Source organism: Monodelphis domestica, chromosome 3 (genome assembly GCF_027887165.1).
Source record: "Monodelphis domestica isolate mMonDom1 chromosome 3, mMonDom1.pri, whole genome shotgun sequence".
In the NCBI taxonomy this organism is placed as follows: domain Eukaryota; kingdom Metazoa; phylum Chordata; class Mammalia; order Didelphimorphia; family Didelphidae; genus Monodelphis; species Monodelphis domestica.
In genome coordinates this window covers 475,163,697-475,187,220 of record NC_077229.1, presented here as the reverse complement: position 1 = coordinate 475,187,220, position 23,524 = coordinate 475,163,697, and the positions used below count along the sequence as shown (strand labels likewise).

Genomic DNA, 23,524 nt, shown 5'->3' with positions numbered 1-23,524 from the left:
AACAAGTCTTCCCTGTGCAGGTGCTCTTCTCTATCAGCCCTCAATCTAGATCTGCAACTAGGCAGTGACCAGCTCAGTGGTCAGGTCACACATGCCCTGATGCAGTGCCTGGTTTGGGTCTGGTGATGCCCCTTATGAGTTTGGGGCATCTTGCCTTGACGCTCAAGTCCCTTCCAGGCTGTTAGTATTTTCTACTTGGAAGTGTGCTACACAAGCCTACTTATTTGTCTCCCTTTGCAGTCCTGGCTGCTGACTCTGAATTTCTTCTGACTTTTTCTGGATTTCTCCACCAGGATTTTGTCTAGTACATTTTCTAAGTCTGTTTGGAGACATCACGGGCAAGAATATAGTATTAATCTACTTTTCTAAAATTCATCAAGACATGGTCGATATATAAAGAATTTGCTAAGGAAATTAGTATAAATAAGCTTGGTGATGAAATTGATTTTTAAAATATTTCTTTACTGTATTTTTCCTGAATTTCATACAAAAACAATTTTTAACATTAATTTTCTGACATTTTACTACCAAAATTCTCTCCTTTCCACTCTCTAATCCCCGTTCCCTGAGGCAGCAAACAATGTAATAGTAGTTATACACATGTTCTCATGCAATACATATTGAGGAAATTGATTTTTAAATGTATTGTTTCTTGGTTAAGTACAACAAACACTCAACTAGACCCCTCTATCAATTACATTTCCCAAATACTGCTTTCTAAGTTATTTAGTGCACAATGGAAAAAAGCAATGCATCACAGGACCTGGGTTCAGTTCCTGGTCCTGGGCCTCAGATTACTCATCTGTAAAAATGAAGGATTGAACTCAATGATGACCAAAGCCCCTTCTAATTCTAATCTATGATCCTATGATCTCTATGTGTTATTAATACTGACCATATGTTTTACTATAGTTTTGTCCATGCCTCACTGTTGATTTTATTTATATTGCTGTGGTTACCTTGTAATAATTTTTCAGGATCCTTTGTTCTCACTTTAAATCATGCAATAGTGACGTTTTTGCATAGGAAATAATTAAATCACATTTTTCAAGTATCCAGAGACACTTATAAAGGCCTATCCACAAAAAAAAAAACTAATAGAATAATTATAAATCATTCTTGAATTGATTAGGTACTAGTTGAGATCCCTCCTAATTCTGAGATTATATAATAATATATAATTTTTAGAAAAGTCTTTTAAAATTAATTAGTTGAGAGACAAATACCTATACAGCCAAATCTTGAACTAATCTTGCAGAAATTAATAGACTGATTATTGAGTGAAGTGAATTTTGGAATTCCAGTGACACCCAAGAGGAACTTTTAGGGCTATGACTTCTTTTGAATAACAGTGCTTTTTGTTACTATAAAATGAGAGGGCAAGAAGCAAGTGCATGGTAAAGTGGATGAAGGACTGGAAATCAAATTTAAAACCTGAGTTGGAATTCTGCCTTCTACTGTGTGAAATTAGAATCATAGTTGGAAGAGGTCATCTCATTTCTGGACAAGAATTCTTTCTTGAACATTTCCAAAAAGTTATCATCTAGGATTCAAACTGTTGTGGAATTTCAAACTATCTACTCTACTGAGAAAAGTAGCTGTCCATAGCTATCAAAACAGTATAGTCCAGTCCCAGGAACTCTGAGGTTCCTGACAGTAGATCCTTTAGATTCAGTTCTGAACTTTTAAAAATCCAAAGAGGCCTATTCTTAGGATGTGGAGGTCAGTGCCAGAACACATGGGCTCCAAGATAAGACCCAACATAAGCAGTCAACATACCCAGAAGGTCTATCTGTGTCATAACTCAGTTCCAGAAGAAAATCTGAATTCAGGAACAAAACCTGGAGAGACAAATAAATTAAAGATGAAAATAACATCCAGAACCAAAACCAGAGATCCTCAAGATGAAGGAATGAGCAACTCTATAACAACTCTAACTAGAGACTTTAAGGAAAAAATAAAATTTCCACAAGAATTTCATCAATTCTTAGAACAAATGAAAGAAGAGATAAAAAGTGAAATACGAGTCCTAGAGGAAAGAATTGGAAGTAAATTAAATAGCTTAGAAGAGAATGTGGAAAGCCTTGCCCAAAAAGTAGAGTTCTTGGAAGTAAGAATAGATCAAACAGAAATCAATGACTCCTCAAGACAGCAAGAAATATTGGAACAAAATCAAAAGATTGAAAAACTGGAAGAAGAAAATGTAAGATATCTGGTATCAAAAACAACTGATTTAGAAAACTGGTCAAGAAGAGATAATATTAAAATTATTGGGCTCCCTGAAAACACTGATCTAGTAAAAAGCTTAGATACTATTTTTTAAGAAATCATAACTGAAAACTGCCCAGATTTATTAGGACCAGAAGGGAGAGTAAAAATTGAAAGAATCCATAGATCACCTCCTATAAGAAATCTTCAAATGAAAACTCCCAGGAATGTCATAGTTAAGATTCAGAATTCCCATATCAAGGAGAAAATATTGCAAGAATCAAGAATGAAACAGTTCAAATACCAAGGAGTTACAATTAGGATTACACAAGACTTTGCAGCTTCAACAGTAAATGAGAGGAGATCTTGGAATACAATATTTAGAGAAGCAAAAGACCTGGGTTTACAACCTAGAATAATTTATCCTTCAAAACTTGGCATAATCCTGTATGGGAAAAATGGACATTTGATTCAGTAGAAGATTTTCAGGCATTCTTGATGGAAAGACCAGAACTGAGTGTGAAGTTTGGAATAGAAACAAAGGAATCCAGAGAAATGTAGAAAGAATCCTGGTAGTGTGAACTGATGCTGAGGGAAATGAGCAGAATCAAGAATTAAAATGAACAATGTAAAGAGAAATAATGCTGAAAGTAATGAAAAAAACTGGACAACCAAGTTTTGAGACAGAGATGGACTCGAATGCCTAAAGAAACCTATATTTTGACTACGGTGATTAATCCCAATATGGGGATTAATTATGTTGGTGTTAGAAATCCTCTCAACACTGTTTTTGAAGGAGAAATGAGGTTGGGTTTAGCAATAATGATGTCTTAATGGCCATTGCAATATTGTAAATTCACACAAAGGAAGAGAAGTTCAAATAGCATGACAAATATTTTGAAATGAAAGTAAAGAATTTTATACTTAAAGAAAATGGTATGATGCTAGCATTCCTGGTTTCATATAAAGTCCACTTTTTTGTGTTTACATATTTTGTTTTAGGTTTGGAAGGGCTTTTTATGTTTATTAGTAATAAACAGTCCCCAACAAGTTGTAATTAAAAAAAAATTAGTTGATTTTTTTTTGCACATTTGATGTGTAGTACCATAGCATATGGTTATTTAGTTATTTAGTTATTTAGTTAATATGAGAGTAGTTAGTTTATTTAGTTAATGACCTTAATTTCATTAAAACTTTTCATTAATTTAGGGAATCCAAGCCTTTAAATGTTTTGTTTTTATAGAACTAAAATGGGTTTTATAAGACCTAAAAACTTCGTGTGATGCCATTTTGATCTGCTATTAACTACATGATTTTTGCTTTCAATCTTAAAATATCTAATTCAATAGCAGTATAATCTTACAAGATGAATCAGAGATAAATTCCAGAAGAATACTGAAATTGCAATTATGGATTCAAAGCTTCTTAGTACTCATGTTATTATAATGAGGAAGAAAAAGAACCGCACATAAAACAGAATAAAGGTATACTAAAAGAAAGATAATTATCCAATATTTATTTTTATTTTGAAAATAAGCAGTGTTTTGTTTTGTTGGCAAAGATTCTGACAGCTGATTCATTTGTACATTTACATTAGTTTATATTCACCAATACTGTAGATGACTACTTTTGTCAAAGAGGAGAAATTATTTTAAACTCTTACTCCAGAAAGCATGATGGTTTGTTTTAGGGAAAAGTATCTGGTGACTTTTTTTGTGTGAATATGCCTATCAACATATTTATTTGTCTATAAATATTAGTGATGGTTTAGATAGTGTAGCAGTCCAGCCCTTATGTATAATTAAGAGGCAAGGATTGTGTATGGGCACATGGCCATCCTGCACATGACAACGAACTCTGTTCTCAGCGTGGCTGGAGTTAGGGCGCGAAACCTTGCTTCCCTTTGTCTCACTCACCTGAGGATAAAAACTCCACCTTCACCTTGTCATAATTTGCAATTATCCAATGGCAATACACTATGTAACTCATCAATATGTATTGAGACACTATGTAACTTATCAATATGTATTGAGTACATTTGCGTATCAAAGAGATTAAATAGGGAGCCATGGCCAGCTCTCTCTCTCTTCTTCTTGGACAATCTCACAGGTTTGCTACACTGTCTTTCCACCTTTCTCTCTCCTCTCTATCTCTACCTGAGGCCTGGCCTTTGGCCAGGTGTCTCTTTCTTTTCCAGTACTAATACCTAGTATTCTCTAATTCTTCCTATCATTCTCTATTCGTTCTCCCAGCTGAGCTATATCATCCTCTGACCAGTGAAGTGTTAAATTGGGATCTCTGGATGGAAGATAGCCTTCCAGTGACGTCCATTGATTGGAGCATGGCTGCGGCTCCAAGATATTAATAACAACTGATCTCTGACTCATTTTTGACATCCTGAACTTGGCTCCCTCACGCCCTTCTCGGCATCCAGAACTTCTATCCTTTTTCTATCTTCCTACCTTGAGGCTTCTCGCGGGCTCGGGAAGCTTTAGATAGCAGTTTGAAACAAAAAAAAAAATTATTGCTGAGACCTAAGAAATGAAATTGAATATTTTGATATGAAATAAGGATTTTGTCTATATTTAGTGAAAAAGTTTAAAAAAATAGCATGCCCAAAAATGTTAACAAATTGAGATAGGTTTTGACTTTATTTCCTTTTTGTAATGAAACAATGTTTTTTCAGTACACTAAAAACTAAAAAAAAAAAAGATGGATTCTAGCAACTCAACATATGGGACAATGGAAATATGTCTGTATTTAATGAAAAAGTTAAAAAAATAACATGCCCAAAAATGTTAACAAATGGAGATAGGTTTTGACTTTACTTCCTTTTTGTAATGAAACAATATCTTTTCAGTACACTAAAATCTTAAAAAAAAAAAAGATGGGATTCTAGCAACTCAACACATGGGACAATGGAAATATCTATTCTGAGCAACTAGATGCCTTCTGTAATAGTTAAAATAGTTGAGACCATAAACTGTAATGATTAAAATAGTGGAAGACTTAAATTGTAGTAGATATAAGAGTGGATGAGTAAATTGTGACCTCAGAAAATATGTTTTCACTACAGTGTCTTGTTTTTAAATCAATATATAAGGTGGTCGCTAGGGGAAAATTCCCAATTATGAAATATACCCAAGCCAACTGGATTTTATAGAGATTTCAATTAATTAATACAATGAAGAATTAAAGAAAGAGAGAAAGAGAGAAAAGGGAAATAATGAGAAAAGGATAGGCCGGCCCAGGGCAGCCCTGGCCAACCCAGGCCTAAGCCCTAAAAGAAAGATCAGTCAGTCCTTAATCACTCACCACAAGATCTGTCCAAGCAAGGATTCTAGTGACACCAGGCCAGCTTCATTTCAGCTGCCTCCACCAGCTCAATCCTGAATCTGAATGAATCTGAGCTCCTATTTAAAGGGAATTTTCTCCTATGTCTCCTCCCCTAAGTTCTCACATCTACCAATCACAGTAGACGTTTTTCAAAGGACAGACCATTCTTAGTTCACACCTGAGTAGACTAATCTTTTGAGTAATTCACACTTGAGTAGACTAGAATCTCTGAGTAAGTTTTCACCTCTTTGCTCCTTGTAAGTTCACAAGTTGCTTGACCTTTATAGGTACTTAGCACCCTTTTGTATTAGTCCTAAAATAGGCATAGCTTAAGAACTTTTGTCCCACTATCAGTATGGGTTTAAGTACTTTTCATTGTTCAGAAAAGAGTTTACAACTTTATCTTTCCCTAAGGCATGCTTAACTATGGTGAAGTAGAGTTCTTCACATTCCTGATCTAAGTAGAGTTCTCACATTCCTGATCTAAGTACCTTCACTGCCCAAATGGGGAATGGTCCCAATGGGGAATGGTCTTAACCCAACCTTATGAAGTAGGGTCTGGGAATTTTTTTAAGGTTTACAATCCTAACCTTATGAAGTAGGGTCTGAGAATTTTTAAGGTTCACATTTCATTTATCTTGAATTAATAGTTAAGGAAATTTACAATTCTATGGAGAACTGTCAGCTATTTACAATAATAACTTGATCTACACACCAATCTTTGACCATATCTGAGTGTTTATTATAGTTTTGGAGACTGCTTTTATTCTCTAGACCTATTCTTGTCCTTGAACTTGTTTGACATGTTGACTTAACATTTTGGCTATCAGTTTCTTAAGGAATATTTGCATTCTTATGGTGACATTTTCACCTGTATTGCAATAAATCATTAATAAGCATTTACTAAATACCTAGGTTATGCCAGGCACTGCATTGAGGATACAAAGAATAAAAGGTTTTTACTTGAAAATGTTTATGTTATAATGATACAACAAGTATATAGAAATATATATGTGTGTGCATACCTAAAATATAAAGAAATAAATGTAAATAACATAGTTAAATAAAAATAATTAAGAAAAATGAGTTCTAGCAGTGGAGGTGGAAAATAGCATATAAGGAAGAACTTCATGTAAAAGGTCAAGCTGGAGCTGTCTTGAAGTAAATAAGGGATTCTGTGAGGAAGAAACAAAAAGGAAATAAATATATTCCAGGCACACCATATGACCACTGCAAAAGCAGAGAAGTGAATGCTAGGAGATACAGAGGATCTTGAGGGAGAAAAAGAGACACCATTTTGGCTTTATTGCAAAATGTAGAAAAGAGAGTATTGAACAGTGAGCCCAGAAAGATAAGTTGGGTCCAGATTGTGAAAGGTTTTAAGAGCTAAACAGAGGAGTTTATATTTTAATCCTTGAGGCTATAGGGAACCACTGGAGCTACATTTTTCTCCCAATGGATCACTTTCGTATGTTGCCATAAAACCCATGAGTAGGTTAGATTTCCTTTGGGAAACTTAACCATGTTTTTAATGACCCCAAAATTCTCCCTTAAATAAAGGCCCATCTTTTTAGCAATTTTTTTCTTTCAGTAATGCTGTATAGCCATGGGATGGAATGCCATAGTCTCCATTTACTACAATTAAAATTGAGTGTCATCCAAAGGGTAATGAAGAGACATATGGTGCTTCTATACAAGCTGTAACACTTTACTAATCAAGAATTGCACAAGGGAAGTAGCATATAAAGGAAGTTCTCATAGATATAAATTAGTGGGGGGAAAAATAGGTTCATATGTAAGCAAGAACCAGGTGAAAACAAATGGGGAGCCAAATATGCTACTAGCATTCAGACAATGCCAAGAGATCTAGAGGACAGTTACCAACAGATTGTATAATACTCCTAATGGGGATAATTGCCGAGAATTTCTCTGAATGGGCTGGTACAAATAGGTATCAATCTGCATCACTGTAGGGTATGCCTATATTGATGATATTATAGATCCATCAAAGTATGGGAGTATTGAATAGCTTTCAGAAGCACTGTCTTATTTATTCTTTGATCCTACACATATTCAGCATAAGTTCAAGCATTTGAAGAATATCTCTATGCAGATTTGAATTACGTGATAAAAGTGATAAAATGACAGAGAAAAAATCAAAGTAGGCATCTAGCAGTAGAATAAGACAACGTTTACTGTAATAGAGAAGTTTTTGAAAAGATGGTAAAGGGCAAATGGAGATCTTATATTATTTGTATGAACTGCCTTTTGATCTCATAAGGTAAAATGTTTTACTCTGCCTTATTTTAGTGTTTTCTGGAAGTGATTAGAACACATTCATATTTTTATTATAAACTTTTTTTCTTGGGAATTCATATAACTCAACCATTATAATTTGCCTGGGGCTGAAATTTGATCCACAGTTGCTTGGCTTAGATGTATTTTTTTTTTTACTGAAGAAAACTCTTTAATCATTTTAAAAGCCAATAATTAATATTAGATTGCCTAAATAGTTTTTTGATGTATTAAATAATTATTTTTGCTCTCTTGCAAATATCAACTAAATAGAAATTAAAATTTGAAGACATGTAGTATTGTAAAGTAGTATTTTCAAAAAGTAGTCCTGGCTATTTTAGTTTGAAAGGTCATTAAATTAATTTCTATTCTTTATGATCTATGAATTAGGGCATTGCATTTCACTTCAATTTTTGCCACATTATTTTTTTCCTGATTGACAGTCAGTAGTTGTAAAATCAGGAAGTCTGGGACTATTTAGAATCTGTTGCACAAGGAAATGGCAGTCAGAAATACTTGGGTTCAGTGGTTCTGGTGAAGCCTGGTGGGAATAATCAGAAAGTGATGTAAAATTGGACTTGAACTCTGGACTTCAATCCCCACAATTCCTTCGTCCACTTCCCCAGAATGCTTTATAATCTCACCTGGGCCGAGATTGAGAAGGTATTTAACCTGATTGCAAAAGCTTTTAGCTCTCTTTTGGACTTTCGTTTTGGAGCAGAGGCATCTCTTCCGTGATGTGAGGTTATTTTGTCTAGGCCTTTGGCCTAGGCATGTGTTTTTTCTTATCCTATATTTTCTTTAATCTTTAACCTTTAATAAACCTCTAAAAAAATAATACTCCTTGCAGAGAGAAACTAATTTCTACCTGCCTCAGTCTCCCCATATTCCCTAAATTTTAATCTTTACAGTGATATGATGAAGGAGAAATGAGCTCACTTCTTTTGCTTTGGTATTTTGGTGGTGGTGGTGATGGGAGTAGGATAGAGAGTAAAAAGAAAATATTTGGATCATAGATAACATTATAGATTTAGAACTGGGAAGGTCTATAGAGTTCACCTAGTCATCATTTTATAGACAAGTAAAATGATGTCTAGAGAGGTTGTCGCTTGCCTGTGATCACAAAGCTGAATCCATAACACTTAAAGCAAGATAGTTTTTGCCAAGGTATAATCAGATGTGCGAAAACCATGGCTTGTCAACTCATTTTTCACATTTTGAAGGCCCTTGAGAGCAAGAACGATGAACTAGCAAACATTTCTGAGTATATGTAACTTTACCGCCCTAGACAATTTGGTAGCTACAAAAAGGAACTGTCCTCATTGGGGAGATGAGACAAACATGAAAAAGTTAACAGACTCCAGTTCACTATGAAACTATAAAGGATTTGTTGAGGGTCTTGAATACTAATTTGGATCAAATATAGACTCTTCTGTGCTTGGTATACAGTTATTTTATTAGGAAGGTTAGCTCCCAATATATTACATCTTAAATATGCCTTTATACAGACTTTTAAGCCTCATTAACCTAGCAGTAGTTCATGTGTGTCTCTCTTCAGAGGACTCTTTTACCTCCTTAGATCTCGAACACTTTGTACCTCTACTAGGATTTTCTTACATTCTAATATGAATTAATATTACTTACACATTACATAATATCCTTTCTCTGTTTTTGGCCTGCCTGGCTTTGGAATCAGTACCATGTTTGTGTCATAAAAGGAATTTGGTAGAACTCCCTCTTTGCTTATTATGTCAAATAGTTTGTATAGTATTGGGATTAGCTGTTCTTTGAATGTTTGATAGAATTCACTTGTGAATCCATCAGGTCCTGGGGATTTTTTCTTAGGGAGTTCTTTGATGGCCTGTTGGATTTCTTTTTCTGATATGGGATTATTTAAGAATTCTATTTCTTCTGTTAGTCTAGGCAATTTATATTTTTGTAAATATTCATCCATATCGCCTAGGTTGGTAAATTTATTGCCATATAGTTGGGTAAAGTAGTTTTTAATGATTGCCTTAATTTCCTCTTCATTGGAGGTGAGGTCCCCTTTTCATCTTTGATGCTGTTAATTTGCCTTTCTTATTTCCTTTTTAAAATTAGATTGACCAGTACTTTGTCTATTTTTGTCTGTTTTTTCAAAGTACCAGCTTCTAGTGCAAATTGTTTTAATCATAATCCAGTGTTTTCTAAGCCTTTTTTTTTTCCATTCTGAATAGCAGATACCATGAAATTCGGTAATTCTGTGCTTTTCATGCCTTGAACTAACTCTTCTCAAATGATTTTTTTGTTCTGGACTCATATTTGCTCTTTGGCAATCAATCTGTTCCCCCTTCTGTGAGATATTGATTCTCTACCCCATTTTGTGAAGTTATTATGCTTTGGTTTTCATTTGTGTAGAATGATGTTGTATCAGGTGATGTGATCAGTGGTATTCAATCTTCTGCATTTATGTCTGTGCCCTTTGTAGGATCACTTGTGTGCAAATTGTCTAATGTTGGGTTTTTCTGGTTTTCTGTTTCCTGACACAGTTGCTTCTTGATTTTGAATAAGTTCCTGGTTAAGGTTTTCTAGAGACGATACTGTTGTTTGATCCTCTTTCTTTCCTCCCTCACCCATCTCCCTATAGTTTGTGGAAATTACTGGTCTATGAGACAGCATGTCTTTTTGTTTTGGAGTTTGAACAATGCTCTCCCCTTCACAGTTCTTTCTTTAAGTGGTTTATTATGTTAGTTTGAGACTACTATCTGTTTCCGTGTTTTTACTTGAGGGTTGTAGATCAGTTGTTGTTTTGGGAAAGAAATTTTTTGTTTTAGCATCTAATTTGGATTTTTGTTCACAATCTTTTGGTTCTCTCTGTGTAGAAGCTTGCCCTTTCTTTTTAGAAAGGGGGGATATGGAATTATGTATCCTGTAATTTGTAACTGGGTTTTTTTTGTGTGCTGTTTCTTCCTTTTTGCATATTCCCTTCTTTTTGGGGTTTTGAGAATTAGTGAAAGGTTTGGTTTTGTTCAAGTTTCTGTTGTGATGCAGGGTTTTACTTAAGGACTTGTTAGGACCCCCTATGTTCCTTGTTTCCAACCCATATTTGTGTATCAGAAAACTTTCTAGGTATTTTTTGATTTGCTCCTTATTTTTCCCATTACTCTCTGTGCCCGGGCATGTTTCAAATATTTTGTTTTTTATGTCTAATATGTCTTTTTGCATCTCTTTCTCTTCCTTTTCCCACTCCCACTGTTTTGAGTTTCTGTTTTTTTTTATCTCTTTTTACCCAGAGTCTTTCTCTTCCACTAAGAATTCTCTCAGTATCTTATGTGCAGTAGCCCCAGAACTGTACCCCTGTACCCTTTTTGGTGAAACAGCCCTTGCTGTGCCTCTTTGCACCCCTTTTGAACTAAGTGTTGCATATTCTTGGCATCGTAAGGTATGCTGTGAATTTCCCTTAGCCACTATGGTTGCATATTTGGGCTTTGTTGCATCATTGATTAGTCTTTGCATTGTTTTGAGATCTGGAACATTTTGATTTTTCAATTCACAGTGTTCATAACACTTTGGTTTATATGAATTATAATATGTGTTTTCCCCGGGATTATTCCTGTAGCCCCTATTCTGGTTGTAACGGTTGTTGTATTGTGACTCCCTATTGTTCCCCTGCTCATATCTTGACATTATGAGACAAAATTTGACTATGTGCCCAAGTCTGTTGCAAAGGAAGCATCTCCTAACCTCCCCCTGTCCTATTTGTTGGTAACTGGGATCTTTGTTGTGGGAAACTCCTAATGGTGGCTAAATTCTTGACCTCCTCTATTTCCTTTTGTCTCCTCTAACTTTTGCTTTAAGTCTTCCTTTTCCAAACTCTGCTGTTCTGTGTTTGTGTCATGCAAGTATGTTGCAGAATCACACAATTCTTGCAGGGAAAGTGATTCAAATTGTGGGCAGAAGTGCTTATAGAAATTTCCAAGTGTAGCACTGCATCCCCTTAGGAATTGCCTCTTAACATGGGGAATGGCTTGCTTGCTATCCTGTGGGAACCCTAGAATTGCTTCTGCATTCTCTAGCAACCTGTCAAAGCAAACTGAGGGATGTTCTTTTTGTTCCTGCCTAATCCTTTCAAATTTCCCCCATGCATTTGGACCAATACAGAATGATTTTATCACCTCGAGGAGATCTTTAAGATCTTTTCTTAAATAAGTCAGGTTCTGAAGCCAGGAATATTCTATGTCCCCATGAAATTCCTGCCAGCTCGTCAAATTCTCATCCTCTCTGGCCTTTCTTAGGAATTGGGCTTGTTCTTGTGGGCTAAAAAGTTCCCCCAAGTAAAATTCCTACATCCTCAAAACTTAGTTCAAAAAGTTTAAATGCCCCTTTCAGTTTCTGAATACTTGAAAGGTTCTTTGCAGAACTGGGGCATTCTTTTTCGTAGGGTTTCCAAATCCTGTACTGTGAAAGATTTATGGACCTTCATATATAGAACCCCTGAATCTTATGTGAACTTAGTGAAATCTCTAAGAGGCATGATTTTTTTGTGCCTCTGTAGGTCCCTCAGTCTGTATTGGGTCCATATTGGTCTGCTTATCTTCCATTACTTTCTCTGTACAAAGTCCTACAGTCAGAGCTGTTGTTACTGTCTCAGTGCCCTTGTTCTTGTCTTTGTCATTGTCAATGTTAGTCTCTGTCATAGAATCTTTCCCTATTCCCAGTTTCTCCATCTTTGCCCTAAAGTCCTGGTAAATGTCTGTAATGACTGCCATCTGTGAAAATACTTTGTCAAGTATTTAAGTAGTAGTTAAGGTCACCCTTGCCCAAGATTACTTTAAGTCCATTTCTAATTGTTGTATAAAATTGCCAAATCATCATGACAGATCCATAGATTGCTGGGAACATTGGTCATAAAGATGTAATTTCCATTTTCATTTGTTCCCTATATTTAGTTATATTCATAACTGCCCTCAGGAAATTGTGGAATATAGTGGAAATTGCCCCAAAGACTGAGTAATACAATGATCCAGTATCACTAGAACCAGGCTAGCCCACAGTATATTTTGGTACATTCTGCTTTTCTCTGTACCCCACATTCACCCCAATGTCTGTCCAAGCCTCCCCAAAGAAAAAAAGTTGTCAGTTTAAATTTGCCTTGTAAGCTCCTTCACTGCTGTGAGCTTGGCTCACAGAATTCTAATGTACAAGATGGCTGCCCCTCCCACCAGTCACTCTCAACTGTCAGTAACTGTCAGTAACTGCTAATGGTGTATACTTTGCCCAGATACTTGGGGTTACCACTGTAATAGAAGGATTTGAGGAGGGAACAACTGAGAGGGAATGGAAGGGGAGAGGGAAATGGGGAGAGAAGGAGAGAGAAGATTCTTCTTCTCCTCTCTTTTTCTGGGAGAGCAGTAGCCAAGTCTTGTCCCCCGACAGAGGGAATATGTCTCCTTAGAGAATAGTTCTGGGATATGAAGTACACCCACTGTCCCTTCCCTTCAGAAACCTGGGGTCATCCCACTATCAAGGAGAGATGTTGTTCCTTGGGTTAGGCAGTTTGGATCCCTGGGATCCTGAGCTAACCTTCCCCTTTTGGGGAGAGATGTGATTCTCCCCAAATCTTTTATCCCATTTCCTAGCATCAAAAACAAAGCAGATCTAATTCTAAAGTAGTAAATAATTTATTTGGATTCACACAGTGAAGCAGAGGTAGGGGTATCAAGCAAGGAAAGTAGGGAGTAGGAAACGCTAACACTGGGTCCTCTCTGGCAGACTGCACCCCCCCCTTGAGTTCTCGAGGTTAAAGGCTGAGTGCCTTGAACCCTTCTCTGGCCAGCTGCTGGTTGATCCCTATTCCTCAGCTAACTAGCTTTTAATTCAGGGGTCTAGGAACAGGTCAAGGAGAGAGAAAAATCTCAGGGAGAGAGAAAAATCTCAGGGAAAGATCTGGATGGCTCTGGCCAGCGTGAGCCCAAATGCAAAACCCCCTTGAGAATTCTGGTAGCTGTTCTTGAAGAGTCTTAGTGGAGGTGTTTTGGGGTCCCAGAAGTAATAACAGGTGCCAAACCTATGGACTCTTTCTCAGCTTCCAGGAAAACCTCCTTTCTTCTTCTACCTCCCAGGCTGGAAGACCATTGACAGTTGGAGTTTCTCTCTCTCTGCCCCTCCTCTGCTGCTCTTTAGCTAATCTCTTCTTCAGCTTGAATTCTCATTGTAACCCCCTGGATCTCTCTTTCTTACAATAGTCCAATAATTCTTAAATTATCTGTCCTTGATCCATTTTTCAGGTTAGTTATTTTTCCAATATGAAATTTCACATTTTCTTCTATTTTTCATTCTTTTGGTTTTGATTGTTTCTTCATGTCTCAAAGAGCCATTAGTTTCCATTTGTCTAATTCTAATTTTTAGGAAATTATTTTTTTTAATGAGCTTCTATGCCCCTTTTTTCATGTGACCAGTTCTGCTTTTTAAGAAATTTTTCCTTCAGTGAATTTTTATACCTCCTTTTCCATTTGGTCAATTCTACTTTTTATGGGATTGTTTTCTTTGATGAGGAGATAAATTTTTGTATGTCTTTTACAACTTTTTATTGTACCAAGATGTTGACTTCCATTTAACAATTTTCTTGCATCACTTTCATTTCTTTTCCCAATTTTTCATCAAATTCTCTGATTTTTAAAGTTATTAAAAAAAAAAAAACCTCTCTCAGAAGTCCTTTTTTAGGCTTGACTCCAAATAAAATCTTTTTCAAGGTTTCACTTATAGCTGTTTTGATATTGTACTCTTCTAGGTTTATGCCATGATTCTCCAAGTCACCTTAATTTCTATAGGTTGGGTCATTTTTTTCAACATATTCTATAACTTTTCACTATATATTAAAGTTAGGTGGTTTCCTTTCATGGGCTGAGGAAGACATTGCCCCAAGTTTCCCAAGTTTGGGGGTTCGGGGCTTTGCTTCTAGCTTGCATAAGTCTTGAAGCCTACATGCTGGCTTATATTAGTAGGGGATCCTAAAGCTGGCTTGCACAGTGGGGAATCTTGCTGCTTGCTTTCATAGTTGGGGCCTCAGCTCCTGACTTGCCCTGGAGGTGTGGTTTGCCTTTGCTCAGATTACTTGCTCCAGACTGTGTTATTCTCCCACCCCAGGGAGACTCCCTTTTTCTTGCTGATTCTCTAAGCTTTTCTGGGTTGGAAAACTATTTAATTGCTCCAAAATTCAGTAAGAGGATTTATTTTAAAGTGATTTGGAGGAGAATTTAGGAGAGATCACCCAAGATCCTTCCTCATTCTACCATCTTGGTACCAGAAGGCTCCCACAACCTAGAGTTTTAGAGAGTTAGCTTAAACACTGAGAGAATGTGACTTATCAAAGGTCACATAGCCAATAAAAATCAGATGTGGAAACTACAGCATCTATAGGCCCTTCATCTACTTTTTAAAATTTGATTTTTAGTGTCAGGGACAATAAGGTAACTTTCAAGCTTTTTGAATGTTGTTTATTATTTTCAATAGATTGCTGGCCCTCTCCTTCTCTGATAAGACACATATTCCATAATGTCTTTGGGCCCCTTTTTGCATGCTAGTATCTAGACACATGCTACAAGCTCCCTTTTGCCCTTGGTGCATGTCTTAATGCTCTTTGTTCTAGGCTACTAGTGCATGTGTTTTGAAGGAGTACTGCAAATGAGTACTACATCTTTTTACATTTTGACAAATAAGTACCAATTCAGAGACCAAGATGGAGGCTCCCTTGAACAGTTAGGCAAAATTAACTTTATTGTTATTTCCAGATTATTATATACTGATTCTCTCTGAACAGTAGAAGAAAAAAATAAAGTCTTCTATGGAAAATGTTTACCTCTAGACTTTTAGAATTGTTAGATTACAAATGTGTTTGTATTTCTCAACTGTTTTGAGTTGAGATTTTTTCTAAAGCCACTAGAGTGATATTGAAACCAACACTCTTAATACTATTGAAATTGATTGTGCTATATTTAAAATGCCCCAAAGTTACTAGACATTGTAAAACCATATCATTCAGTAAGCAAAGACTAATGATGACAATAAAGAAACCACCATGATCATAAATTAATTAGAATATTGGCATTTTCCTTATCCCTTCTCCTCTTTTGCTCCCTTTGTTACAAAGAAGTAGTTCTCAGAGTGGGATTTAGGGACCCTTGGTGGGTCTTGTGAGACCCGAATTTCAGTAGGTCCATGAAGTCAAAATTATCTTTATAAAAATACTAAGATGTTTTGATTTCTAATATGATAAGTAACTAGATATAATCTAAATAAACAAAAGTTTTTTGTCATTCTTTAATCATTTTTAAGAGTTTAAGGAGATCCTAACCCCCCCCCCCCCCAATTTGAGAATCACTGCTATAAAAATTATGAGGGAAAAAAATAGGTCTCATTATACCTGTTATAGAAATGAACTGTGATTTAGATATTAAAAAAATAAGAATTGCTGTCCTGAAGTTCATATTGACCAAGAGACAATGGCAGCAAAATCCTTTGGTAGACAGGGATTTTTGCCCACAATGACATCAGTTTCTAACGGGAAATGAGGGATGGAAATAAGCATTTATATAGCACTGACCATGTGTCAGGGAATGTGCTAAGTGCTTTACAAATATATTCTCATTTGTTTCATAATCCTGGGATATAGGTCTTGTTGTAATCTATATTTTACAGTTGAAGAAACTGAAGCAAACAATTTATGTGTCTTTCCCATGATTGCATAGCTAGTTAGTGTATGAGGCTAGATTTAAAATCAAGTCTTCCTGACTCCAGATCCAGTGCTCTGACCACTGTGACATCCAAAGATCATAGGATCATAAATTTTGATTTAGAAGGAATTTCAGAGGCCAACCCCTTGGATTTAAGGATGGGGAACCTAGAGTCCATAGAGTTTAAGTCATTGTTCAAGGCCATATGCATTGTAGGAAACAGAAGCAAGATTTGAATTCAAGTCCTTGACTCCTGCTCTAGTATAATACACTGCCAGGAAGTTTGAGTTACTTTGAAAATGTTTCTTTTAATATGCTCTTGTGTCATTTGCATTCATTTGATGGACCAGGAATCAGGAGACTTAAGTTCTAAGACTTGACTCAGCTACTGACTAGCCATATATGATCTTGGGCAGGATACTTGATCTCTGGTTTTCAGTTTTCTTACATATAAAATAAGGGAGATAGACAAGATGATCTCCAAGGTCCTTACGAATTAAGAAATTCTCTTTATTTCACCATTCCTTATATAACCTTCCATGCAGCCAGGATTTTCTGTGAAATATGAATGCCACTTACTAGTGATATTTAAAAGGGAAAATAACTTTCTGTGGTTATCAAAATGTGCCTATTATCCACAACATTTTTAGAGTGAAAATAAGTTTAATTTCTTTTATTTTTTCTCAAAAATTTCCTGTCCCCTTTCTACTTGAAAATATTTTATGTGCTCAGAAACCTTGGTCTAATATTTATGGGTTCTGGCAATAATTCTCATCCTCAATACTGCCAAATTGTTTGCAGATGATGCCCAACATTTCATTGATTCATTTTTTTTGTTGATGTTGTTGAACATAAGTAATACATTAGACTGATGTCTTCAGAGAATATTTTATCTTACTCTGACTCATAACTAAGAATCCATCCATCCATCTATAACTCCAATTTCTATTATTCTTCCAAAATGAATTTGTGGTGATACACAAAGTCTCCTGTTGATTTTAACTAGTTGAGATATTAACAATGACAAGTGTTTATGTGATTACTGTGTTCAAGGCACCATGCTAAGTATTAGGGATATAATATGATGCAATGAAAACTTACTGGTTCTCATTACTGCCAGTAGACATAGGCTCAGATTTTGCCTGAATTTTGACCCTGGACAAATTATGTTGTCTCTTTTGGACTCAGTTTCCTCATCTATAAAATGAACATGTTGGACTGGATGACCTGTAAGACCAACTCTAGCTTCTAGTTCTGGTTCTATCATCCTCAAAGAATCTGTATTTCTCTAGGGTTAAGTAAATACACGATACTTTGAGGAGGCAAAAAATGAAGTTGTACCCATAAGAGTTCTGTGAGTGTTCTATGAGAGGTACCTAAAGTCCACCTTGGAGGAAACCAAGAGTTTGAACTCACCACCTCCACACTCCTGTTCTTACTGAGAGTAGCAGCAGGCTAGCTACCTAAAACTAAGAGTTTGAAAAGAGAGCTATGTGGAAGAAATGTTTTCCAAGCTTTCAAGACAAGCTTATGCAAAGTTATAGATGCAGGGGATGGATTGATAAGTTCTGAGAACAATAAGTAAGCCAATTTGACTTGAAGATAGACTATGTGAAGATGGGAAATGTAAAATCAGTTTGGAAGAAAAGGCAGGTGCCACAGCATGAAGGGCAAACAGGATTTTATAGTTGTTATTTTCTCAAAGAGGTATTAAGGAACACCTGAAATTTCTTGTGTGCTTTTTAAAAAAAATTCCTTATCTTTTGTCTTAGAGTTAAAATTGAGTGTCAGTTCCAAAGCATAAGAACAGTGATGGCTAGGCAATTGGAGTTAAGAGACTCATTGAGGGTTATAAAGTAGGAAGTTAGCTGAGGCCAAATTTGAACCCAAGGCCTCCTATCTCCGTCTGGCTCTCTATCCATTGAGCCATCTAGGTGCCCTATAGACCTATGCTTTTGGAAGAATTTTTCTGGCAATTGTTAGCAACAAGGAATATAGAATCGAGATGGGGAGGAACTAGAAGAAAGAAGACCAATTAGGAGTTCAGGTGGGATACAATAAGAGTGTGAACTAGGGGGTGGTATTTTTGAAGCACCTAAGTGTCACAGTTCCAGTGGGTAGAATGCTAGGCCTGGAATCAGGAAGACCTGGGTTCAAACCTGGCCTTAGACACTAGCTGTGTGATCCTGAGCAAGTCACCTGTTTGCCTCAGTTTTCTTATCTGTAAAAGGAGCTGTGTAAGGGTTAAAATTATGGTTGAGACTGAATTTAATAATTATATTTGGTCACCAAGGATTTTACTTATAAAATCCTAATGAAATACCCAAACTCAGCTGGAAATCTTATAGTGATTTAATTGATATAGTGGAGGAGATTTAAGAAGAAGGAGGAAGGAAGGGGCTAGTACTGGGCAGGAAGATTAGGAGATCTGGAAAGTAAGGTTTTGAGTGTGAAAGAAGAAAGAATCAGCCTGACCTCCAAAGAGGCTCAGCTAAGATGCCCAAACCTGAATCAGCTCAAGGGCAAACTCACCACCCAGCACTCCAAGATGTCAAAACACCTAGCACACTCTCAGTCAGAGTTGCCTCTCCAGGGAAAGAGGAGGAGAGAGGAAGTAACATGCCTTATATGGACAGTTTTACATTATTTTCCTGCGTCTCACCTGTACCAATGATGGCTTAACTTGACTTAGGACAGCCCAGAGGTCTGACCTTTTTTCTGCACCTGTCTGTTGAAGGCCATCTCCTCAGATAATTAAATCTTTAGTTTGATGCATACCTCTCAAATTTTGTTAAACTAAGAAGGGAGGAAAAATATAGAATTCCCAAGATCTGATTCTGATATTCCAAGTATCTCTATTGTTACTGATCAGGAAATAGCTAAATCAGATCTTCTAAAGAATAGTCTGATTAGGGTGAAATAGTTTTAAAATTCACAGCTGGAGAAGGAAATGGCAAACCATTCCAGTATTTTTGCTGAGAAACCCCAAATAGGGTCACAAAGAGTCAGATATGATTTAAACTGGACAACAACAAACAATATATAGGTAGAGAAAAGAGGAAAAAGGAAAAAGGAAAAAATATAGTGATAAGACTTGATAATTGATTTTAAAGTAGAGTCAAAAATGCCTCTAAGGTTATAATTGGGGATGACTGGGAAGATTGGGATAAGCTCAAGAAAAGAGTGAGAAGAAACTTCACATACCATTTAGCCTCACTTCTACCCAAAAAGAATTCTCTACAAATAATCTGAACATATGGTCATTGAAACATTGATGGAAGATCTCTAAGCAGTTAGTTATCCACTAGCTCTGGAGATAATATGTTCTATTTACAATGCTATTTTCTTGTTATAACCCTAGTAGAGTACTTCAGTGAGGTTAGGTCAGAAAAAAGGAATCAAAGAAAGTAAAATACCTGAGTTGGAATATCTAATGCATTAACTTGGGAAAAGTTTGTTATTTGGTGGTGAATAAGCAGTGAGGTTTCAAATAGGACTAAGTAACACAAATTTGTGGGATTACATGAACACCTCTGCTGCTGCACATGTGTAGGAATGAGGACAGAAAATAAGTTACCCATATTTAAGGTGTGACAAGGCATAAGAGGCTTTCTGATAGGGGGACAAGGAATTTAAAGGTAAAAGATAGTATATAGTTGAACTGGTTAATGATAGGATCAAGATTATGATGGGAAGAAAGTGAAATCAAGACAAATATAATGAACTAGGAGAACAGGAAGGATTTCAAACTGATATGTTTGAGAGTAGTTAGGCAGAGAGAGACCACTGGAAAGACATGAGATTGTAATCAGAGAGAGGAAAAGCCATGGATCCATAAGTTCTCACCCTGTCTCTTACTATCGTATCCACTTCTAGAATCTCTATCTGATTTTCTAGTATCCAAGTGTAGGCTATCAGTTAGAGCAAGGAGAGGACACAGGGTTCTGCTTTGAAGGGGGCATCTATCTAATTTGTTAGATATTCTACAGGGACCTACAATTTTATATTACTGTAAATCTCACAGTTATATGTACAGGATGCGACTGTGTCTTTTGAGAAATTTTACTTTATAAGATTTCAAGGTACTGTCTTATTTAACTTAGGTTTTGTCTTTGTATGTTTTAAATATTCTTTTAGTTTAAGATTATTATAAATTGCATTATTTGGGTTTCTTAATAACTAATACATTTTAAAAATGTATTTCAGGTCCTTGAAATGGATTGGGGAGATGAATATTCTTACAATTCTTTTGATGTAGATTGTTTGTTAAATTCATTTCCTGGAGATGTGGAATTTGAACAAATCTTCAGTGACATTGATGAAAAGATTGAGAAAAATGCTGCAAGGTAAGTAGTGTTAATTTTTTAAGTTGAGTTTTTTTGTTTTGTTTTGTTTTGTTTTACAATGAACTTTACTTGGTCTACTCTTACTATCTTGAACAATTACACTGTTTTATATTTTAATCCATTAGCTTTTCTTTTAAGCCTTTCCCTGAAAATGTAACATGACTGCCTTTATCTAAATTAGAACTTTTAATAAGAATGAAAGATATGCGCATTTCTTTTGAAAGTATACCTAAAATGAATATTCTCCTAAGTAGCAGTTAGTAGTATCTCATTTATTTCTAAGTATTTGATTTTCATTAGTACATCAAATCAGGTGTTCTCATTTGGAGAACTATATTTCACAGAAACTATATAAATATATAAAAGCAGAACTTCAGATTTCAGATAGTTATCAAGGGATATATAGTAATAAGTCCAGTGAATTATAGCTAACTTTTAGAAAACAGAATATTTTAAATAATGCTATTTGTAATCTTTTGTCCATAACAAATCATGAATTCATCTACTAAAGAGTTATGATTTGCATTGATGGAGACTGTACTCATACTGATAAATCTTTTAAAGATACATCAACTTTCTATGAGGTTTCAAGTTCTAAATTTGGTTCTCATTTAGTGATGATGTAGCTTTTTCTCAAAAGGATGCCAGAGATAATTTAACTTCTGTCAAGTAATCCTGAAAGGAGGTATGATCTATGAGGACATAAAGGAAGGATGAGAAAATAGTATTCTATTAGATCACTTTTATAATTTTTCACTTGAACCTTTGTTGCCCTATACATTTTGTGTGCCCAAGGGGCCAATGGTTGTGAACTGATTTTTACTTTATTGATTTTCTGTTGATGGGTCTTTAACACAGTAATTCACCTGATTTTAGGAGTACAATTATGCAGACCTCATTGGAAAATCTTATTATACAATGTTCTCTAACAGTGGTTGCCAACCTGTCACCAATAAGCTCCAGCTGCTTGAACTACTAAATTATTGCGAGGAATCTGAGAATCCATATATTAATCCATAAATGTGAAACCATCCTTATATTGATAGAATAAGTAATATGAATTTACACATTTAGAAATAGAGATAATCTACTTCTGGGTAAACATGGCAGCAGTCTAGATCTAGGACTCTTTCTCTCCTCAGCACCTACTGATATAGACTACCTCAAAAGACAAAAAAAGAAAAATGGATATGAACGAAGGGACTCTACTGTAGGGCACAGCATCAAAGATATGTGGGATTTGGGCATGTCCACACTATAAGGGGGTGAAAAAGCTTCCAAGAAAATGCAAACTTATCTACCCTCCCCCACCCCACCTAAGGAGTCAGAATCAGAGCCAGTGCTCACTAGAATCAGTGAGTGAGGGGCATTTCTAGGTCCTTGGCAGCTGACTAAGACCACCAAAGACCTACCCCTGAGAGCAGCTAGACTTGAAACCCCAGCAGGCTGAAGAGCATAGAACGTGGGTACCCACAGGGAAATAGCACAGAAAAGGACAGCAAATAGTAGAAGCTGCAGAGATTTGAGAGCTGGCCTCAGGCAAAATCATTGCTCCTTAGCTCCATACACAGAGAGCCTGCTGTCCTTACTTAGATTTCTGACTGGAAAGGGAAGGAAAAACGACCATAGTGATGGTAAACAGTGCCCAGGAACAATTTCCCAACACCAAGAAAAACAAGAAGAAGGGGTTGACCCTGGATAATTTTTACAGAGGAAAAACCCAGACTAAAGAGGAAAAAGAAGAGGAAATACAAATAAATGTACCAAAATCTTCTAAAAAAATGGAAATTGGCCATAAGCTCTTGAAGAATTTAAATCAGAACTTATCAAAAGATGGAAGTCTTCCGGCAAGAAAAGTGGGAAATAGTTAAAAAAGAAAACAACAGTGTATAGGAAAAGAACTCCCATTTGGAGAAACAGCTGGAAGCCATGAAAAGCAGGATAGACCGAAACAAAAAGGAAAATTAAAAGATTATAGCAGAAAACCAGGCCTTAAAGCTCAGAATTGGGCAATGAGAAGCCAATGATCTTGCAAATCAGCAAGAATTAATAAAGCAAAGTCAAAAGACTGACAAAATAGAAGAAAACATAAAATATCTCACTGACAAGATGATGGATCAGGAAAACCAATCACAAAGAGACATTTTGAGAATCATTGGCCTACCTAAAAACCCAGAAATAAACAGAAATTTTGACATCATACTACAAGAAATTATCCAAGAAAACTGCTCCAATGTTCTCTTGAACATGGGGAGAAAATAGACATTAAAAAAGTTCATAGAACACTGTCTACACTAAATCCTCGAAAGTCAACTCCAAGGAAGGTAATTGCCAAATTCAAGAGCTTCCAAGCTAAGGAGAAAAATTTACAAGAAGCCAAAAAGAGACAATTCAGATATCAAGGAGCACCAATCAGGATTACACAAGTTCTGGCAGCTTCCACTCTAAAGGATCTCAAGACTTGGAATATGATATTCAGAAAGGCAAGAGAATTGGGTCTTTAACCAAGGATCACCTACCCATCAAAACTTGCTATATACTTCCAGGGGAAAGTATGGGCATTCAACAAAATTTTACAAGATTTCCAAGTGTTTGTAAAGAAAAGACCAGAACTAAGTGGAAAATTTG

General features: G+C 36.0%; 1 protein-coding gene across 9 annotated transcripts in view; it reads left to right on the top strand.

The window, feature by feature from the left end:
• KIAA0825 (KIAA0825 ortholog) overlaps positions 1-23,524 on the top strand; it is a 554,607-nt gene that overhangs the window by 47,475 nt on the left and 483,608 nt on the right. For all 9 annotated transcript variants that reach the window (XR_008917190.1, XM_007487289.3, XM_007487287.3 and 6 more), the window contains one exon: positions 20,757-20,896. Coding sequence is in view for 8 of the 9 variants with exons in the window: in XM_007487289.3 (XP_007487351.1) it covers positions 20,766-20,896 (131 nt within the window). In the remaining variant the exon portion in view is untranslated. The remainder of the gene's footprint in view (positions 1-20,756; positions 20,897-23,524) is intronic.